This window comes from Ursus americanus, chromosome 5, assembly GCF_024610735.1.
Source record: "Ursus americanus isolate L20-20 chromosome 5, mUrsAme1.1.p, whole genome shotgun sequence".
Taxonomy (NCBI): Eukaryota; Metazoa; Chordata; class Mammalia; order Carnivora; family Ursidae; genus Ursus; species Ursus americanus.
Window position 1 is genome coordinate 53,114,040 of NC_142131.1, and position 13,839 is coordinate 53,127,878.

At 41.1% G+C, this 13,839-nt stretch overlaps 1 protein-coding gene and 1 long non-coding RNA gene across 6 annotated transcripts in view; one reads left to right on the forward strand and one right to left on the reverse strand.

The window, feature by feature from the left end:
- Window positions 1–4,867, reverse strand: part of ANKHD1 (ankyrin repeat and KH domain containing 1) — a 118,175-nt gene extending 113,308 nt beyond the window's left edge. For all 5 annotated transcript variants that reach the window (XM_045794491.2, XM_045794492.2, XM_087862210.1 and 2 more), the window contains exon 1: window positions 4,434–4,867. In XM_045794491.2, the coding sequence (XP_045650447.2) occupies window positions 4,434–4,724 (291 nt within the window). In that variant the 5' untranslated portion in view covers window positions 4,725–4,867. The remainder of the gene's footprint in view (window positions 1–4,433) is intronic.
- A 363-nt stretch (window positions 4,868–5,230) lies between these two features.
- Window positions 5,231–13,839, forward strand: part of LOC123790276 (uncharacterized) — a 46,728-nt gene continuing 38,119 nt past the window's right edge. The window contains exon 1 of the long non-coding RNA XR_006779044.2: window positions 5,231–5,581. This is a non-coding gene — a long non-coding RNA (uncharacterized LOC123790276). The remainder of the gene's footprint in view (window positions 5,582–13,839) is intronic.

The window sequence follows — 13,839 nt, forward strand, 5'->3', positions numbered from 1 at the left end:
ATGTAGCTTTTCCTTCTGTAAATGTTTCCAATGTCTCCAAAATTTGCTCACTAGAGTACAAAGTTATTATTTCCTATTTTATCACTAGTATTGGTAATTTATGGAATAAAGCACTCTCTACCTTGAACAAAGTCCCCATAAAAGTTTTTTAGAAATTTATTTTCATGGACAATAAATTTTTCAAAAATAATATAGTATTTTAAGTGACAGTTACTCAAAATGATAAATTTACCACAGAAAATTTATAGCATTAAACCTTTCAGTACCCTCTTTCAATTTCTCTCTTGTCCAGATTATGAGCATAAGCCTTGAGATGCTATTAAAAGCAGTGACTCACCTTGTTTACCTAAAGTTTGAATACAAAGTATTCATGACAAAATTGCCATCCCGGCCGATAAGAATGGACTCTAGACCAGGTGGTTCTCAACCAGGGGTGATTTTGTCCCCAGGAGACATTTAGCAATGTCTGGAGACATTTATGGCTCTCACAACTGGATGGGTTCTACTGGCATCTAGTGGGTAAAGGCCAGGGATGTTGCTAATGCACAGGACAGCCTCTAACAATAAGAATTATCTGCACTAAAATGTCAGTATGTTGCTGTTGAGAAATCTCGCTCTAGATTATAGATTTTACGTAACTCTAAAGCAAATGATACATCTCCTCTTCAACGAGAGAAAATCAAAATGGAAATTCTGTATGGCTGTACTTTTGCCTCTAAAAATAATTTTCAAGGAAAAAAAATTCCCTACAAAGCTTTTTGCTATAATTTGCTATAAATTGCTGTATACGGTATGTGTGTGCTTCTACCTAATTATAAATAAGGCACCTGCCTCAAGATAAGAAAAAAACTTCTATGATATAAAGCTATACTGTGTAATTGGGTATCCGTCTTTAAAGTGTGTGTATATAAACAAATAAACACACATACATAGGCTTATATAGGCCTAGAAAATTTACTGAAAAAAATTGTAATACTGGTTATCACTGAAGAATGGGATTTGAAGGGTCAGTGGGGATGAGAAGGACTTTTCGTTTGCACCTTATATCTACTACCTACACTGTTGAATTTTTCAACATGACACTATGACTTTTATAATTTTAAAAGGAGGGGGCACCTGCGTGGCTCCGTTAGTTGAGCATCTGCCTTCCGCTCCTGTCATGATCCTGGGGTCCTGGGATCGAGCCCTGTGTCGCCTCGGCCTCCCTGCTCTGCAGGGAGCCCGCTTCTCCCTCTCCCTCTGGTCCTACCCCCCAGCTCGTGCTCTCCCTCTCCCTGTCTCTCTCACCCTCTCACTCTCTCTCAAATAAATAAATAAAATCTTAAAAAAAAATTAAAAGGAGAATATCATGCATATATGTGTATATATTCTTATGACAGAAAAATTAACTCATAAACCTCACAGAAGTCTTTTCTTTAGGTATTTTCTTCTTTCTTACTTGCTTAAAAAAGACTACAAATCTAAAATCAACATTTAAAAATTATTTTTTAAAGAATTTTCAACCTGATCTCCATTCTAAACAATGGTATGTTTCAATAGGATCCAATGCAAGTTCTGATTTCTATTCAAGGCCTTGGACAGCTAAGGAACATTCTTGCCATGCCTGAAGAAATACAAAACAGATATTTACCAATGTTTAAAAGAACAAGAACCAAAGATGCCAAATGGTGGCATTCTCTAAGCTACCATAATTCTAATAAAAAATTCACAAAAAGACCCAAGGCCATTCCTTAAACTAAAAGGTCTTTTGACTAAGCCAGCAAGGGAAAACAGCTTGCTTTTTCTTAGCTATTGGCTTTCATAATGAACAAAAAAGCGGTCCTTAGAGTATCTATGCCTCTGTAAACCCAAATGTATAAGACTCAACTAACTCCAGGGCAAATAAACTAGGCCTCCACATTTCTTACTTATTTCTCACCGAATCCTGCCTCATTTGGGGAACAAGACAAATTTCACTCTCAAACTATAAAATAACTCATTATCTTTCTGGATGTCTAGATTCTAAATACTTCGTTCTAAAACATCAAGGGAAGACAAAAATAAAGAATTTAGTATTATTCATCAAATGCCAACTGGGTGAGTGTTTTTTGAACAACATTATGATCTCTTCATACTAGAAATTCAAAGGCAATGATAGGGGAGAAGACAGCTAATCCTTCAAAAGAGAAAAGAAAAAAAAGAAAGAAATCTGCTTGGGCAAAACAGGTCCTTTCACTCACACACAGGCTATACTCTACCACTCATACTGTACAGCAAAGACTAGATACTCCAGGAATTTCTTCTCTGCGTGATATGGGAGAAAGAGGACATAAAAACAAACTTTCCTTTTTCTACAGGTTAAGAAAGAATCTAAATGCACTCTGAGTATCACCTTAGACTATGATAAAGTCTCTGGGTATCCCAGACACATTCATTCCAAAAATGAGACTCACCCATATAAACTTAATACCTAAATCCTTTTTAGCACAGAAAACTTAAGTAATGGGAAACTAAGGAGTCCTACCACTGACCTAAATGGGTACAAGAATCATCAATAAATAATTTACACAATAAACATCAAAAAACCAAAAAGGTGTGGATTTTGCTCACAGCTTTAATCACATGGTATGGGGAATTCAAATGAAATACAGTAAGCTAGAGAAAGAGAGAAAGAGAGACTGTGTGTGTGTATGTATGCGTGTGTGTGTGTGTGTGTGTGTGTGTACACAAGCCTCACAGAAATGGTTATTTCAAAAGCTCATTTCCCAGATATAATACATGAGCCAAAAGAGTTAGAAATTCATGACTGTGGAGGTTCATTAGCACTCTACCTCTGAAAAAACTTAAGAATACTATTTATGTAAAAGTGAATTAGTGATCTTTCACTTTACCTGTGATAATTATGTAAAAATGGTGCAGAAAACCAAGGATATTACATTTAGACCAAAGCAAAACTTTTCAGTCTCTCTTACAAGCTTAAAAAAAAAAAAAAAGACTCTAATCTTTAAAATCTAAAGGTATTCCCACTTTATTTTGTAGGTAAAAAGCACATGTCTTTTAGGTTCCTCTCTCATCAATCTTCATTGAAAGGATGAAAGAAAGTCTTCCATAAGCATAAGAGTGGAGGTACTCCAGAGACTCTCCCCATAACTGCCTACTCAAATAAAATCCTGTCTCACTTTGACTTAGAAGTTACTTCTCTTAAAGTGAAATTCAAAGATACAGATATTCAAGGGACTATCTTCCTTACATCACACACACTATTTTTTCCAAAGCAAAACGCCAGAAGGAAAATGTACTAACGTTTTAAACTAAATGAACCCCTGTTCAGACATGGTAAGACAATGGTAGAATGGTAAAACAATGCACTAACTGTATTCTGCAACCCACAAATAGTTTCTTATTCCTCTCAAATACAACAGCCAGGATAGCCGTACACAGAGAAATCTCTGTACTTTAACAGCAAGATCAGAGGCTAAAATAATTGGTCATAGGGGAATGAACGAGGCACCTTAGAACCAAAATAGAATACTCTGGGCACTCAGAATAATAGCCATCATGGAACAGTACTATATCCAAGCCATGGACAAGAGATAAAAGTACATATATAATATACCTCCCTTTCCCCTAGGGCCCAAAAGATGACGATGCCTTCTATCCCAGGTTGCTCAGACCTAAAAAGGCACAGTTCAGAGTTGAAGAGTTACAAGAAATGAAGGATCTATCATTAATTGCTGCAAAAGCTGTTCAGTGTTTCACCTTCTCCAAGCCTTAAAAAATACAGACTTCAGCTATCCAGCTATTCTGAAGTTCAAAGATGCACTGGAATTTCCTTTTCCTGTGTAACTTCACAAAAGGTCCCAGGTGCAAGACTCACGTGCTTTCTCAGGGTAAAAGCAGAGAGCTTCTTCATACTAGCTTGTCTCAAACTAAAAAAGGAAATTAAGAACGCTTCTTTCATACACAGGTAAGGCACAGGGCAAATAAATGACAGACAACTCAACTTTGGGGACAGGCATATAGTGGAAATGCTCTTTCAGCTAGCAAGCTCTGGCTCTGTCTCAGTCTCTCTCTCTCTCTCTCCCTCTCCATGTCTCGCTCGCTCTCTCAGTACCAAGGGCAGGGACTCTGGCAAGACCCCGCCCCCCCATCTCCAAAGCGGGGTGGGCGGGAGGTAGCCAGAGGAGTCCTTGTTCCCGCGCGAAGCTTAGAGACCAAAGGACTCCCCATTGTGGGTCTAAGGATGGTGACGGGAACCGGTCCGGCTCGAGCCGCCGGCTGACGAGTAAGCTCAGGGCGCACTAGGCCCGCACCGCTGCCACTGCCGCCATGGAGCCGATCGCTGTCAGAGAACGGCTCCGCCCGGGGAGCCAGAGGGTGGTCCGGGCCCTGTGCCGGCCCAAAGCGAATTCATGCCTCACACTGAATGGGAGGCGGGGGTCCTGGAAGCGTACCTCGGACACCTCGTCCTCGTCGCTGCCAGAGGCACCACCTCCACCCCCGGTCCTCAGCACTGCAGCCGCCAACTTGAAATCCAGCGCCGCGTCCCCTCCGGCCGCTCCGCTGCCGCCGCCACCGACTCCCGGCGCGGGCCCGGCCTCCCCAAAGAGTCTCACGGTGCGAATCCCCAGCCCGACCCCTCCCGGCGGAGGCGGCTCCGAGGCCCCGGCTGGGGCGGATCGCGGAGCCACCGAGTCCAGGTCCTCCTCAAAGGAGGTGCCGCCGCCTCCGCCATCGGTCAGCATGGTTCGCACGCGGAGCCGGAGACGCTGCCGAGTCACTCGCAGCCACCGCCGCCGCGGATCCCGGGAAAGAGAGGAACAGCAGGAGGAAGAAGCTTCTCCTTCCCCCCGTCCCAGCAGCGCCACTAACTTCTCACTGCCTAACCTGCTGCCTCCCGCCCCCCACACTCGCCACTGGCTGCAGCTCCCCAGCGGCTGCAGATCATTGGCCAAGGGGACCCGTCGCTCAGACTCTTCGTCACGCGCCGCTTGCTGGCTCGCGGCCCCCAAGCTGCGTTGACCCGCGCAGGCCTAGGCGGTTGCGAACACCCGCCTCCTAGTCCCCACGCGCCGACTTCCGGTCTTTTTCTACGTCTATTGGTCAACCTCTCTAACTATCGCGTCACGACCTTAAAGTGGATTAGTTCGCCTTGTGGTCAGTCATAGTGACCCCTGACAATGGAAGGCTTCATAGGCGCCACAAAGTGTCGATCACTTTGTCACAGGACGTCGCGTGGTACAATTGGCCCGCAATAGTACCATTCATCCCGCCCCCATCTGAGGTGACGGGAAAGGGTTGGGGAATTTCCACTTCTGATTAAAATGACGGCAGAGGTGACGACCCGCAAGCATTGGTAAGATTTGGAGTAGAATTCACCCTGAGTTTGGTGGGGCTTATATGTCAAGGATGCACGAGGCACGGAGGTTACGAAGCTCCCACCTGTCGCTCTCCGCCAGACGCGGAGACTGCGGCCGGAGAGTTGCTGCACCGGGATTGGAGGAAAGAAGCAATCAGTCTCATCTAGTCTCCACCTTCCTCACAGCCCGTGGTTGGAGGAGCCGGACGTCAGTCACTAGAGCGGTCGCCACCTCTGGGACAGGTGAGATTGTGTAACCCATGCCTCTGGCTCTTTGGGCGGGTGTAGGGGGCCGGAACAGGCGAGGAGGCAGGGCTCTTCTTGCTTGGCGCCTCCAGGCTTTCCGAGTGGAGCCCAGCGCGCGAAGCTGAGGGGACCAAGGGGGCTGCTTGGGACGGCCGCCCCGAGGCGATTCGGCCAGCCTGCGTGCTGGGACGTGGCTGGGCGCGGCTGTTCTACAACCTGCGGGCGGGATGGCCCCGCGGGGCGGCGTTCTCTTGCTTGTGGAAGGCGGCGGGCCTGAGGGCTGGACAGCGCCATGCCTCAGTACTGGGAACTGTCCCACCAAGGAAGGTGGGAAGGCCGCGGAACAGCTCGAGGAAATCAGACCTAGGGCTGAAAGCGGTGTTAAGAGTGTGTGCTCTGGAGCTGTTAAGAATTCTGGTGCCGCCACTTATTTGCTGTGTGACCTACTGGCGTTTTGTGTTGAATCTCTATGACTTTCAGTTCGTTCATCTGTAAAATGGGACTGATATCAGTAAGTCCCTCATTGCGTTGTTGTTGTTATGAATACATTAGATAACTAACATAAGGCGGTTAGCAAAGTGCCAAACTTAAAGACCCATTTTGGTTAGTTACTCTTTCTTCAGGAGTCTTCCACCTGCCCGTAGGTCCTGCCAGCCAAACTAATTCTTGTCAGATCTCGGTGATGCAAAACACGCTAGCTAAGGCGGGCGGCCAGAGTTGGGGGGCGGGGGGAGGGGCGACGTGCGGAGGTGTCTTTCCCACTTTTAAGGATCCGTCTCTACTTCTATTATCTCTTTCTCTATCCCTCTATCTCTTTTGCCAATGAAGAGGTATTTTAAAATATTCACGCTTCAACTAATCCTATGATCAAAGATCACCAGAAAGGAGTTTACGGAAGTTTGTATGACAAATGCCCTTTGACCCAGAGAATGTCCATATGACTTAGGTTGGCTAAAAGCATAAGATTTGGCACATCTCCTCTCTTGCAACTCTAACAAATGTTTTTGTATATCTTGGTTGTGCAATTTTTAATATTTCACCTACCTTGAACTGTAATCTGAAAATTCTGTAAAGATTATAACGATTTGGGGGCTCCTGGGTGGCTCAGACGGTTAGGCGACCAACTTGCTGATTTTGGTTCAGGTCATGATCTCATGGGTGGTGAGATCCAGCCGGGGTCAGGCTCCCACTGAGCCTAAAGTCGACTTGAGATAATCTCTCCTTCTTCCACTGCCCCTCCCCCACTCGTTGGCGCTCTCTCACTCTAAAATAAATAAATATTAAATATATATATATATATATATAAATTTTTAAAAAATGGATTCTGCCAAGCTTAAAGAACATTTTGAAGATGTGAACATTTCTTTGGAGTGGTAATTTCTGAATTTGGCATTTCACATACCAAAATAGGAGTGTTTTCTATAAGCAGAATGTTAGGTTCTTTCTAGATAATAAGTTGTAGGAAATGGAAAAAAATTCTTGTACCTTTTCTACAAAACTATTTTGATATAAATGCCCTTTGTACTGTCTTTAGTTAGAATCTATGGAACTTAATTAGCCTGTATCCTCAGTGCTGTTTAAATTCTGAAGGCATTTGTGACGAGGTCACAACCCAAACTAATAGTACCAACGAAAGAAACCCAGCTCTGCCCAACCCACTTCAAAGCTGGATTATCCAGAATTGGTATGGATACATCCCTAGGCAAAAACAGGTATTGACTGGTGCAGCATTACAAAGGAACTGCTTGTCATTCCTACCATTAATACAAAAATAATTTCTGATGCAACTCCCTGAACAAACTTATTAAATTCTTTGAACAAATATAATGAATCTCAAGAACAGAGAGAAAGGTAATCTGGGCATATGGATTTTTCCCAATATATTTGAGAGAGAAATATACACTCTTTACTCAGTGCCTAGCAATCAACCCTGAGGTTAGCCAGGAAAATATGATTGAGCAATAATCTTTGTTTCATCTGGATCTTTACCTGAGACACTTGTTGCCAGGAGTTTGACAACAATTGAGTAATCATTTTAGGATTTAGTAACTCCCAATCCTCTAGAGTTTGGTGACTGCTATTGTTGAGACTGTATTAAACATGAATTTAATATTTCAATACATACCATATCATGTGGTGTTACAAAAGTGAAAACTAACTGAGAAATCATCACTCTATCAAGTAATACATTTGGTGAATATATCAAATCACACCCAAAGTATTCAATCTAAAATATCAATAAATTTAATGTGATTTATTGGGTAATGTTGGTTTTGATACATCATATGTTAAGATGGTATTTGCTACTAAAAAATACACTGATTTTTCAAATGCTAAGTAAGCAGTAGAGAGCAAAATCCCACTTTTAGGAAATACATATATTTGTTAGAAGTGAGCATTAGAATAAAATGTTTTCCTCCAAAAAACCAGCAGGAGTATTGATTAAGGTGTAGTTTTAGTGTATTTCAAAGCACTCTTCCTTTTGACCATCTTTCAGACATCGAAGGAAAAGACAAAAGGAGAAACTGTATAACCCAAAGATTTTTAAAACTTCTGAGGTAATAAAAATCTTCATTTTTGTAAGAATTATGAGATTGACAAATAAAATTGTAGATACAGGGACTTAAGCTACTTTAACTACTTTAGCTGTAGTTCTTTCATGTGCAACATACATTTTCTCAAGACGTTAATTTCTGCGAGTCAGTGCATCTCAGTTCAGCCTATGTAAGGAAAGAAGTAAACCAAAAAAATATGTTGCACTTGGATGTTATGTCATTTAACCTTTATAATAAGCTTATCAAGATTTCACCCATTTTCTGATGAGGAAGTTCAGACTCCAAAAAGGTTAAATAACTTACCCAAGCTTATAAGACCAATATATGGAAAGGCTAGGATTTGATTATTTCCGCCTGATTTCAAAACCCATGCTCTTTCCACTCTATCACATTGATCCCTTGGTACCCTCAAAGGCGGAGGAACTTCATCAATTAGATAAACTGATATAGTAATCCAATCATTATATCTTTCTTATAGACCTGCTAATTAGCACTTGAGGTAGAATTATCCCTGACTGCCGCCAAATTTAGTATCTTTCTCTTTTATAACAACTGGAAACAATTTAAAAGATTTTCTGGTTTTTCCAACTATATTATTAATTTCTTGGACTGTGTAATTTCACATTAAGAAATCTGAATAGTTAATATATTCACATGGTTTGAATTTCAAAAATAATTTTGAAAACACAAGGAAAGGAGTCATTTTACTTTGCCCATTATATACTCAGATCCCCTCTCATAAGCAAACCATCTTATTAGGTCTTATTTATTTATTTACTTACTTAGGGTGGTTTTATTAAAGCATGGGGACAGGACCTGTGGGCAGAAAGAGTTGCCCAAACTATCTTATTAGGTTTTAAAATATTCTTCTGGAGGGGCACCTGGATGGCTCCATTGGTTAAGCATCCAACTCTTGATTTTGGCTCAGGTCATAATCTCAGGGTTGTCGGATCGAGCCGCACGTCAGGCTCTGTGCTGGCCATGGAGCCTGCTTAAGATCCTCTCTCCCTCTCCCCCTCCCCACCCACCCCCTTTATCCTTTTCCCCTCTCCCCTCTGCTCCTGTGTACACACACATGTGCATTGTCTCTCCAATAAAAAAAAGAAGAAAGAAAGAAAGAAAGAAAGAAAGAAAGAAAGAAAGAAAGAAAGAAAATAGCTTTCTAGAGATTTTTAAATACAAGCACTTTCGTACGTCAATTTATTTTTTCCCTTTAAACACAGATAGCAGCATACTACTATATGCACTTCTGTATCTTGCTTTTCTCACCTGATTTATTCTAGAGATATTTCATGTTAGCATATTAAGAGCTCTGTCATTCTTGTTTACTACTTCATAGTATTCTGTTTACATGATTTATCCAGTCTTTAGTGTTGAATATTTAGATTGTTTCCTCCCCCCCACTCCCCACCCCCGCCGTTAACAAACAGTGTTACAGATGTGTAGCTTTCTAATCTACTGTCTGTCCTCAAGGAAGTACCGGGAACATATTAATTTAATTGAGAAATCAAAAATTGCAACTAGACTGAAGGGTACTACTTATTTGAGCTATAGTTGAATACACCTGCAAGATGTCTAGCAACATCTAGGAAGTGGGCATATTTAAAAAAATAAGGAGTTATGCCTGCAGCTAGACTACCACACCACACAGCCTAAGAAAATTATTCAGAAAGTTTCCTAGAGTTTCTTCTGCTATTGAGCTTATCCTTCCTGAAAAGGGGATATATATACACAAAATGTCTGCTTCCCTCCTAAAAGTTCTATCCTTACTGCCTGCACAACAAGAATGAGCCCAGTAGGGGTGCCTAGATAGTTGTCAGTTAAGCATCCAGCTCTTGTTTTTGGCTCGGGTTATGATCTCAGGACTGTGAGATCAAGCCCCTCATCCAAGCTCTGTGCTGGTCATGGAGACTGCTCAAGATTCTCTCTCTCCCTCTGCCCTTCCCCTCCAAAAAAGAGAATGAGGTCAGTAAGTGATGTTGCTCCATTTGATTATACACCTTTAGTGCCAGGAATAGTTTTTTTGGTTTTTTTTTTTTTCAAACTTCTAAAACTAATGAGTATATAAATACCTCTTGTGGTGGAATCACTCAGGTTCTCAACAAAGGAGAGACAATGGAACAATTAATACCCACCTTCTTCCTTAGGGCTCTCTCAGAATTTCTTAATCCTTGAGTTGTTACATAAAGGACAGCATGTCAAGTAGAATATGCATTAGGGTTATTGAGAAGAAGTAGGATTTGGTGGGAGGATCTCTGAGCTGGGAATCAGAAACAGTAAGTCTACTTCAGGTGACTGGTATACTTCTGTATGTGACGCTGTGCTCGTAGACCTAGATAGTTTGTCCATTTGACCTTTAAAAGTATACTTTAAAGGTACATAACTTGAGAAGTATTTCATATTACAAAACAGTCATCACTTTAAATCAATTATTATGCATGCATAGAAAAAGTATGATTGGTTACATGTAAAACTGAGATTAATAGTAATTGTCTCAGGGAGTGCAGGAAGGTGCCTGGCTGGCTCAGTTGGTAGAGCATGCCACTCTTGATCTTAGGGTTGTGAGTTTGAGCCCTACGTTAGGTGCAGAGATTACTTAAAAAACAAAATCTTTAAAAAAACAATGACAGCAGTAAAAAGGGGTGTCTGGGTGGCTCATTAGTTAAGCATCTGACTCTTCATTTCGGTTCAGGTTGTGATCTTAAGGTCCTGGAATCAAGCTCCATGTCAGGCTCCACGCTCAGCAGGGAGTCTGCTTGAGGATTCTCTCTCTCCATCTCCCTCTGCCCCTCCTCCCCCTCGAGTGTGCTCTCTGTCTCTCTCTCTCTCAAACAAAACAAACAAACAAACAAAAAACAGTAAAAAAACATTAATTATCTCTGGGTAATGGAATTATACAGAGGTTTCTAAAATTACTTTTCTTTTTTGAATATTTGTATTTTCTAGGCCTTTCTTTTTTAGTTTTTTCCATAGTTAACATATATTTTGTATAATAAAAATTAAGTATTTAAGTTAAATAAACTGATTTCAAATAAGTTTTGCAATTTTCTCATCTGTTCATTCAACCAATATTTATTCAATTCCTGCTGTGTGCATGCCAGTGTGCCAACTGCTTTAGAGAAAACAAAAGAAACAGAAGAGTTAATGTACTTCCTTTCAATTATACTGATGTATATATATTTATTGGTTGATGATTAGGTAGATAAAATGCACAGGGAATAATAGAAAACAGACAAATTCAAGACAGTATGACAGACTATTTTACAGCACTGAGTAGATAGGAACTAAAACAGAAATTAAAATTTAGGGAAAAGCTTGATTATGACCATTTTGAGCTAGGATAATGACTGAGGGAAATAGAAGAGGTAGAGCATTCCAGATGGAAAGAAATGATAGGAATGTTGACAAAGAAGTGAGAGTCTTCAAATTGTATGTCAGGATGGTGAAAAAGACTAACTTGGTCAATATGGAGAAATCAAAACGGGAATTCAAGAGAAATTTGGTTTAGGGGCGCCTGGGTGGCACAGTTGTTAAGCGCCTGCCTTTGGCTCAGGGTGTGATCCCGGCGTTCTGGGATCTAGCCCCACGTCAGGCTCCTCTGCTAGGAGCCTGCTTCTTCCTCTCCCACTCCTCCTGCTTGTCTTCCCTCTCTCGCTGGCTGTCTCTCTCTCTGTCAAATAAATAAATAAAATCTTTAAAAAAAAAAAGAAAAGAAATTTGGTTTAAAGAAATATTAAATACTGGACCCAGGGCTTTGAATTTGGTTCAATAGGCCACCACCATAGTTCTTGAAAAGCAAAGTTATCTAGATAAAAATTGTGAAGGGATGATTACAATTTTGTTTTGTTTTGGTTGCATTGCATGAGTTTTGTTAGAACAAGGACATACTAGATTCTGGGAAATAAGCAGTCGTGCTGTTGCGCTCAGTCCAGGTGTGAGGTAATGAAGCCAGATCAGAGGAGTGACTAACAGATGGGAGTAAAATTTACTGTCTGCACTCATAAAGAATCTGCATGACTTGGTACCTGATTAAATGTAGGGAACAAGGAGTATAGGAACAAAAGTTACTCCAGAAAAATTGATACAAAATATCTGAGGAGAAAGGTGGCATTGTGGGTCAAGATCCTCTCTTTAAGGGAGTCTGGCTGGCTCACTCTGTTGAGCATGTGACTCTTGATCTCAGGGTTGTTAAGTTTGCACCCCACCTTGGGCATAGAGTTGACTAAAAAAATCCTTTCTTTAAGTTTTTATTTCCATGTACTAGAATGGCTAAAATCCCAGTAACTGGCAATAGCCATTGCTGGTGAGAGTGGAAAGCAACAAGAACTCACTCACTGCTTGTGTGGTACAACCACTTTGGAAGAGAGTTTGGAAGTTTCTTACAAAGCTAAACATTGTCTTACCATACAAGCTACAGTTGCACTCCTAGGTATTTACCCACTGAGTGGAAAACATAGCCACATAAAACTCTGTATGTGATTGTTCATAGCAGCTTTATTCATAATCACCAAAACATGGAAGCAACCAAGGTCTCCTTCAAAAAGTAAATAAGAAAACAAATGTGTTATCACCATACAATGGACTACTATTCAGTAATGAAAAAGAATGAGCTACCAAGCCATGCAAAGACATAGATGAATTTTAAGTGCATATTGCTAAGTAAAGGAAGCCAGTCTGAAAAGGCTACTGTATGATTCTACTGTATAATTCTATTTATGTGTGACATTCTGGAAAAAGCAAAACTGTGGAGATGGTAGACAGATCAATGACTGCCAGGGGTTGGAGTGGGGGAAGGGTTGAATAGATGAAGCACAGGGACTTTTCAGACTGGTAAAATTCTATGTGATACTAGACCTAGAAATGACATTCCAGTAGCAACATGCATACCTTGCACCCATGTCTTGGTTTTTAATAACATTCTCCAAAAGGAGCTATGGCTCCTTGGAGAAATGGCTGAGTCTAGAATTGGGGCAGGAAATATACAGGATGAACCTGGAGCATCTTAGAGTGCCAGAAAGTAAGAAAATAGTAAATATGCATGCATGCACACACATACACACAGGCACACACATAGATACACACACACACACACACACACACACACACACACACACACACACTAATGAGGACACCTGAGAGAGATAATAGGAGCTAACTGAAAGAGCTCCCAATGGCCAAAGCTGGAATAATTTGAGCAAATAAATAGTATTGAATTATGGCCCAAAGTATAAAATAAATATCCTTGAATCTATATGGGTATAAATAAATGTTTGAATAAATAAATAAATAAATAAATAAATAAATAAATAAATAATAGGGAAAATAGGTAAGTCTTCCAAGCAGAAGGATTTAAATTTGGGGGCACCTGGGTGGCTCAGCCATTAAGCCTCTGCCTTCGGCTCAGGTCATGATCCCAGGGTCCTGGGATCGAGACCTGCATCAGGTTCCCTGCTCGGTGGGAAGCCTTCTTCTCCCTCTCACACTCTCCTTGCTTGTGTTCCCTCTCACTGTCTCTCTCTGTCAAATAAATAAATAAAATCTTAAAAAAAAAAAAAGAATTTCAAATTTGTGTAGAAATCCTGCCCTTAAGGAGGTGAAGTCCCCTCTCCTTAAGTTTGGGTAGTGCATAGTGATATCCTTCCAAAGAGTAAAATATGGAAAGGGGAGGGGGAAGAGTAACTTGATAATGGAGAAACCTGA